This window comes from Otolemur garnettii, unplaced genomic scaffold (genome assembly GCF_000181295.1).
Source record: "Otolemur garnettii isolate 467f Iridium unplaced genomic scaffold, OtoGar3 scaffold00011, whole genome shotgun sequence".
NCBI classification, from domain to species: Eukaryota; Metazoa; Chordata; class Mammalia; order Primates; family Galagidae; genus Otolemur; species Otolemur garnettii.
The window spans coordinates 20,266,369-20,274,294 of NW_003852406.1; the positions used below are offsets into that span (position 1 = coordinate 20,266,369).

Consider the following 7,926-nt stretch of genomic DNA (forward strand, 5'->3'; position numbering starts at 1 on the left):
GGTCAGAGACTCAAACTAGAGATTGGGGTAGGGGGTCCTCATGGGGAAATCCTGGGCCACCTGGAGCTGCTTACCCACCCTGTTTCCCTAATACCTCTGCTCAGGCTGTGGGAGCTTCTAAGTCTGCTCAGGGCAAAGAAGGCTGACCCAGGGTTCCAACCTCAGTTCCTCCCAGCCTCACTTGCATCCTCAGGAGTCGGGGGAGCCTCTGAAAGGGCAGAGCATGGCCCCAGTGCCTTCAAACCATTCCAAGGCTTTCAGACTCTGCTCCTCCCTCAAGCTTAAGCCCCCAAACAGGACTCTGGGGCCAGTTTTCTTGGGACTCCCACTCAATCCTTTACTGCCACGAGGTGAGGGTCACTATGCCCATCTTACAGACGCAGATATGGAGGCTGAGTCAGAGTCCACGGTCTTACAAGCGGCTAGTAGAAGAACCTAATTTGGGCCCATCAAGGACAGGACTTTTCTCCCAGCTTTTGCTTTTCCGCAGAGCCAGGAGTCCCCAGCTGTGAGGAGCGCTGGTCTCACCTCGGATTTCAAAGAGCTTGGTCTGGGCGGCCGACCCGCACGCAGGGCACAGCCTCCTGCACGGCCAGCCCCTCTCTGGTCCCAGTCTTTGGTCGACACCCCGAGTCAGGTAGACTGGGAACTCCGAACACTGTCCCCGGCTCCCGCCCAGCCTTCCCCGCGACCTCCCTTCGCTCCCGAGCTGGGGCCCAGCAGGCCCCGCCCGCCCCTCGCCTGCTGGGTCTCTGCCGCAGCGCCGGGCTCGGGACTATCTGGCCGTCGGATTAATATCCAGATATTAAGTAAACAATAAATTAGCAAAACTACAAGAAAATTTTACAGCCCTTTGCATTTGGCAATCATTGAGTGTTAATTAGAAATTCATTACAATTAAAACCCTGCCTAAACAGGGCCTGCGCGCCTTAATTACATCTGATTTTTAATTCAGAATACGTGTTTACACAGTAAGCGCTACGTACCCCATGATTATCCCCAATCCTCTTTATACTGTACTAATTATGTAAATTAAACCTAATTAACTGACGAAAACTGCCGTTAATTCAACTGGTAAAAGATATGTGCTCGTGGAGCAGGCGCGGCCGCCCAGCCCCAGCCCCAGCCCCCGCCGAGCCCGAGTGGACGCGACGCCGGGGACGCGGAGCCAGGAGACAAGACGAGATGAGACCCCGAGGCGCGTCCCGGATCCCGAGTCCACTCTCTGACCCCTGGTGCCACCGGCCAGCAGATGAAATAGTCCCGCCAGTAATGGGGGTCAGAGAGGCCAAGGGCAGCGACTCCAGCTAGGTTGAGGCAGAGCTCCCACTGAGGAAGAGGGGTCCCACCCACCCTAGTCGGGGTCCCAGCTCTGCCACTCACTGCCCGTCTGAACCTGAGCGAGCGTCCTGGCTTTGCTAGGCCTTTTCCCTCTGCCCAAAGTCTTGCGGGGGTGACGGTAAAACCTCTCGTTCTGCCCAGCGCAGCGCTCCTTCCTTCCCTCCACTAAGCGAGACCCTCTCTGCAGCTCCCAGGAGCCTGGGTTTACTTCTTAGAGATCAGTTCATGTCCCTTGACCGAGGAACCTAGTGAGGGGGCGTTCCTTCCACTGCTGGACCCTCAGTTTCTTACCTGTAAAATGGGAATAAATGATCCTTACTTATTCCCAGGGCCCCTGGGAGAACGAGCTCTGAGAACCGTAAACTCGTCCGCAGTGATATTAACGGAGCAGACGCTGGTCCAGAGCAGTGCCCCAGCCCTGACCCTCAAGACCTGCGCCCTGGAGACCGGCTCAGAGTGGCGCCTTCACTCTCCAGCTCAGACCAGTGACTGAAGCTGGGCGGGTCTCCTGGCGCGGGGCCTAGGCTTGGGGAGCTGTCCGTAACTTGGTGCTGGACGCCAACGCAGGGGCGACACTGCACCATCCCTGGTGCGGTAACCCTGGGTGGGACCCTTTGTCTGACAGGTCCCGGAGCCTCGAGGTGGGCTGCAGGGAATGCCCTAGAAGCTGGCCCCACAGGCGTTGTTGTTTCTGGACGTACAATAGAGGCAGGACGGGCAGGCCCTGCCCAGGGGAATCCTGCCCTGTCCTCTCTGCACTGCCACCCCCACCACCCTGGGGGCGTCCTGCTTCCTTGGTCTTTGTCACCACCACACCGAATTCTGAGAGGCCTTAAAAAATCATTAGGAGGCTAAGAATAATTACTGAAGGAGATTGTAATTATAGGGTGAGGGAGCCCGGGCTGAGGGAGGGAGGACCAGTGGGTGGGGACTGGAGCTGGGCGGAAAATAGATTCTTATTCCCCTACCCTCAGGGAAGTGGGTGGGGGATAGAGAGCGGCGAAGTTGGAGCGGGACAGAGGCAGAGCCTGGGAAAGACGCGGGGATGCAGGGGTCAGAGGTAAAGAAAGAAAGAGGGGCTGAGCAGGCTCCAGGACATATCTGGAAGAAAAGAGGGAAAGGCAGGAAGGTCCGAGAGAAATACGGGAGCTGAGGGAGGTGAGAGAGCAAGAGCCCAATATAGAAGAGACCCCACCGAGGAGACAGATCCCCCAAACTTGGGAGTGATTTTCCGGGCCTAGGAGAACACGTTTGGCAGGTAGGGGAGAGAGAACAAATGAGTCTCCAGGTCCCGCTTCTCGCTTGGGGGCAGGCCTGCGCGGTCAGTATGCGCTTCCAGAGGCCTTTCCCAGGATCTCTGTGAGCCAGGAGGGGGAAACAGCAGAGAGAAGAGGACAGGAGCCCCAGAGGCGCTGAGGCTCTGGGGGGAAGAGGGCCCATACCCGAGAGCAAGATGAAACAGGAGGCGGCGGTGGGGGCGAGGGCGACTCAGAGCCGCAACCCACGGAAGATTTATGGCGCCGCCCGGGTTCCAAGGACAGGCTGCGCTCGCGGATGCTGCCACCGCCGGTAGCCGCTGTGGCCGCTGCGCCCCCTGCCCGGGCGGCCTGCCGCGCCCCGGGCCATCCCTGCCATTATTAACTTCTGTTTGATTAGGGTAATTGTTCAAACTTGGGCTGGACAGTATGATTAATTACAGTTTAATTAACGTGTCCATTAAGGACACTTAATGCCACAGGGGCAGGGAGGGAGGTGGAAGCGGCGGAGGGCGCCTGGGTAAGGAGGGGCGGGGGTGAGACTAGTAACTCCAATGACGAAGTGGAGACAAAGATTGAGAGGAAGAAGACGGGGACCGATGGGGTTTGAGGGGGGAAATAATGGTGATGACAGACGAATAGAGATGGGGGGGATTGAACGGAGCTTGGGGGAGAAATAAGGAGCCCAGGGGCATCTGTATTGTCAAGGGGCTATATTGCACCACGGGGAAACTGAGTTAGCAGCGTTAAGAGAGTAGTTGGCTTCAGATCTTTACCAACGATGACTTGGCTCCTGGGCCTTTTGGTGATGGCGAGGAGAGGCATTCGAAGCTGAGGGCCCCCCAAACCCAGTCTGAGTCCCCTGCCAAGTGATGGCAGCAGGAAGGCGCCCTCCTCCCCCCTAGATCTGTCCAGGTGCATCCCACCTAAGTCAGGAGGGGGGAGAGACCGGTCTGCCCCTTTCTGTCAGCCAGCCCTGGTGTTCCCATCCAGGGACCTGTTCTGGCCACTGGTGACCTACTGTTCCCCAGGCCACCATCAGATCCACCAACCTGGCCCTAGTCTGTGGTCCAAAAGTGAGGTATCTCTCCTCGTGTCCCTTCCTTCTAACCCTCCTTCAGTCCCATCACCCAGCCCTGGCCCAGCCCAATTCTGGCCCCCTGGAGAGGAGCCCTGGCCCTTTCACACTTAGTTCTTGGAGGCAAACTTTGCGGCCCCGGGCCCTTCCTCCCTCTTGGCCTCTCGGCCAGCGCGGACGCAGGTGCTGGGCGCAGGACGCAGGTGTGCGGCCGCTTACCTGGGGCGCGAAGGCCTTGGGGCTGAGGGAAGCGGCTGGCGCCGCGTATGACCTGCGGGCGGGCGGACCGCGGGAGGGAGAGAGTGACTGCGCGGGCGGTGGGTGTGGCGCCCGGGCTTACAGCTGTCAGGCGTGCCCGCCCCGCGCCGGCCTCGCCACTCCGGCTGTGACCGCGCCCGCCACCGCGCCATGCGCTCCAGGCTTTGGCCTCTTCTTCGGGCCAGTCCCCGGCCTCAGGGACAGTGGCTCAGGGCACAGGTCTCGGTGCCCGGAGCCCTGGCGTCCCGCACACGCTGAGAGCAGGAGGGGCCGCGGGTGGGAGCGCTGGGAGCCGGGGAGCGTGGCTGTGCGCGCGCGCGGGGAGGGGCCGCGCCGTCACCCGGAGAGCCCGGCGGATCCCCGACTCCCGCCCGCTGCTCCGCCCGCCGCGCACCTCCGCTCACCGCTCGCCCGGCTCCAGCCGCCGCCGCACGGTGAGTACCCGCGTCCGGTAGCCCGCCGACACTGCACCCTGCCCGTACAGCTTTTTTTCGTTTAGTTCTGATTTGGGCTCTATAGCTGTTGTTTTTATTATTATACCTAATGACTCCTCCGCCTCACTCGTACTGCTGCCCGCCTCCCGCCTCATTGCCCTCCCCAAGCTCACCTCTCAAGCCCCAGGAGCAGATGATGGTTTCCCGAGCTGCTCTGGCTTCTGCCCCTTGTCGCTTCTTACGTCCCCCAAATTTTGTTCCTTTCCTAGAGCCCCCCCTTTCTTCTGGCTCCAGGGCCTGGACCCCACTCCTTTCACTCGGGAAAACCCCGCAGGGACCCAGGACCCTCAGCCTGGGGAAGATGTGCTCGGCTCAGGGCGCTCTCTTCACTGTATGCGGGCCAGGCACACTTGTCAATTTCGGGAAACCGAGAAGCCGTGGTCCTTTCCCACAGCCTTGCTCTCTCCAGCCTCCCCCGCCGCCGGCCTGAGAGCCCTCCGGAGGGCGCAGGGCTTATCTCGCTGACCCCTCGGCCAGGACGGTTAGGACAGTGCTTTGCCTCCTAAAATGTTATAAGGGACTTTAACGTGAGCAGAGGGTCAACTTGTTTCAGTTTGATCTTCAGAGATAAAGATGAAACAGACAGATAATAGCTTGATACTTGAAGAAGGTAAGAAGACAGATGGGAGAAAGAGGGCTAGCTGGCAAAGACAGACAGCTCAGGGACAGATAATATCAACAAATGAGGCGGGGAAAGAGAGGGAAAGAGACAGACAGAAGATTCCAGTCTCCCCTCTAAGGCATTTGAACTCGGATCTTTTGCCCTCCTGGAGCTACCCCTCTGAAAATGGATTTGCAGTTCAGGCTGAGTTTAGGGCAGGGCCCCTCAGGTTTGGGCTACCCCAGCAGAAGGAGTGCCTGCAGCCAGGGACCAGGTTGGAAGAGTGCATCTCTGACGACATGTGGCTGGGCCAGGCGACATAAAGGGGGCCAAACACCAGCTCCCTGGCCCCCCTCCCTGTGCAATTGCCTCTCTGCCTAGGATAGAGAGCAAATCGAGGACTAGGAGCAACTTATGTGCCTGGAGCCTTTTAGTGGCTTTGAAGACGGGTTGGGATTCCTTCTAGCCTGTATAAACCTGAATAACGGGGCAAGAAGGATACTCAGAAAGGAGATGCACCCCCAAAAGGAAGTCCAGAGCCCCAGGATCCCTCATTTGGCCTGGGTGGGAAAAGCACATCTGAAGAAGGAAAGCTCAGGGGGTGGGCGATTGGAAGCAAGGGAGAAGTGGTTCCTGAGAAACTTCCTGGAGAAGCTCTCGGTCCCGGGAGCTGACCCGATGGAAACCAGCTTTGGTCTGAAAGGCAGCTAAATATGCAGAAAATGTGGTTAGGAACTGCATAAACCTGGTCCCATGAATGGCTGGAAAGAATACGGTTTATATATCCACCTGAATCTTTCTGCTCAACGGACCGGGACGCCACGGTGAGAGGAGAAATACGGGTTTGTGGAAAGTGGCACTGTTGTCCCAGGAAACCGGCTTGGAGCGGAGCTGGGTGCAATAGGAGCAGCCCGGGGTCTGGGTGCGCACTGGCGCGCCTTGGTGAGGGTCAGGTTCAGCACCGCGAACAGCGGTTGCCTGGATCTCTCTCCCTCCCAGGCAGACCTAGGTCCCTCCTCCTTCTTCCTGCCCCCCTCCAGCCCCCGCTGTCTGGAGTGGGCAGTGACCGCCCCTCCCCCGCCTTCCTACCCCTCCTCGCGCTGCCCCAGGCCGCCCGCGTGCATGCGCGACTGAGCAGAGGGGCGGCGGGTCCCCGAAGTCCGGGCTTCAAGACCCTGGCCGGCAGGACCGGCTGCGAGGGTGGCCGAAGGCACACGGAACAGGGCGCTGGAAAGCCTGGATTTGGCAATGGCTTTGCTGTGTGGCCTTGGGCAAGTCACTCTGCGTCTCTGGGTCCCACTTTTTCCCCAATCTGAAAACAGGATTGGGTTCCTAATAGCTCCGGCATTCCAGAGGTCTCCAATACCCCCTTTCCTCCCCCAAACCCCGGGGGCTTTTGTTCTGGCGCCAGCACGGGTCTGAATAACAAAAGGCGCCTGTCCAGGGGGTGAATGAGCTTGGACTCCCCACTGCCAAGTATTCCCGCGCGCCCGAGTCGGCGCGCCCCGCTGGGCGGGCCCGAGCCGCAGCGGCGGTGGTGCTGAAAATGGCTCATCCGCTCTTTGCTTTCTTTATTTCGCAGGAGCGGCGGCATGGAGGCTCTCACCACTCAGCTGGGGCCGGGGCGCGAGGGCAGTTCTTCGCCCAACTCCAAGCAGGAGCTGCAGCCCTATTCGGGCTCCAGCGCTCTCAAACCCAACCAGGTGGGAGAGACGTCGCTGTATGGGGTGCCCATTGTGTCGCTGGTTATCGACGGTCAGGAGCGCCTGTGCCTGGCGCAGATCTCCAACACTCTCCTCAAGAACTACAGCTACAATGAGATCCACAACCGCCGCGTGGCCCTGGGCATCACGTGCGTGCAGTGCACGCCGGTGCAGCTGGAGATTCTGCGTCGGGCCGGGGCTATGCCCATCTCCTCACGCCGCTGCGGCATGATCACCAAGCGTGAGGCCGAACGTCTCTGCAAGTCATTCCTGGGTGAGCACAAGCCCCCCAAGCTGCCCGAGAACTTCGCTTTCGATGTGGTGCATGAATGTGCGTGGGGCTCGCGTGGTAGCTTCATCCCCGCGCGTTATAACAGCTCTCGTGCCAAGTGCATCAAGTGCGGCTACTGCAGCATGTACTTCTCGCCTAACAAGTTCATCTTCCACTCACACCGCACACCCGACGCCAAGTATACGCAGCCTGACGCCGCTAACTTCAACTCGTGGCGGCGTCACCTCAAACTCAGTGACAAGTCGGCCACAGACGAACTGAGCCACGCTTGGGAGGACGTCAAGGCCATGTTCAATGGCGGGACGCGCAAACGGACCTTCTCGCTGCAAGGAGGCGGTGGAGGCGGCTCTAATGGCGGGTCGGGTGGGCAGGGGAAGGGTAGTGCAGGCGGCGGTGGCGGTGGCGGCCCGGGGTGTGGTGCGGAGATGGCCCCAGGCCCGCCGCCCCACAAAAGTCTGCGCTGTGGTGAAGATGAGGCTGCCGGTCCTCCGGGACCTCCTCCTCCCCATCCACAGCGGGGACTTGGCCTCGCGACTGGAGCTAGCGGCCCAGCGGGTCCTGGAGGGCCTGGTGGCGGTGCTGGTGTGCGCAGCTACCCGGTGATCCCAGTGCCCAGCAAAGGCTTTGGCCTCTTGCAAAAGCTGCCCCCGCCGCTTTTTCCGCATCCCTACGGTTTCCCCACCGCCTTCGGCCTATGCCCCAAAAAGGACGACCCGGTGTTAGGTGCAGGAGAGCCTAAGGGCGGCCCTGGCACTGGGAGCGGCAGCGGCGCGGGTGCCGGTGGGGGAGCAGGGGCCCCGGGAACTGGCCACTTGCCCCCAGGAGCAGGGGCGGGCCCAGGCAGCGGCGCTATGTTCTGGGGGCATCAACCTTCCGGGGCAGCTAAGGACGCAGCGGCCGTGG

General features: G+C 60.3%; 1 protein-coding gene across 1 annotated transcript in view; it reads left to right on the forward strand.

Moving 5' to 3' along the window:
• The first annotated feature begins 1,185 nt into the window (after positions 1-1,185).
• Positions 1,186-7,926, forward strand: part of SKOR1 (SKI family transcriptional corepressor 1) — a 13,209-nt gene continuing 6,468 nt past the window's right edge. The window contains 9 exon segments of the mRNA XM_023510008.1: positions 1,186-1,269; positions 2,791-2,910; positions 4,662-4,807; positions 5,410-5,473; positions 5,475-5,567; positions 5,569-5,701; positions 5,704-5,722; positions 6,611-7,301; positions 7,539-7,767. Coding sequence (XP_023365776.1) covers positions 1,186-1,269; positions 2,791-2,910; positions 4,662-4,807; positions 5,410-5,473; positions 5,475-5,567; positions 5,569-5,701; positions 5,704-5,722; positions 6,611-7,301; positions 7,539-7,767 — 1,579 coding nt within the window.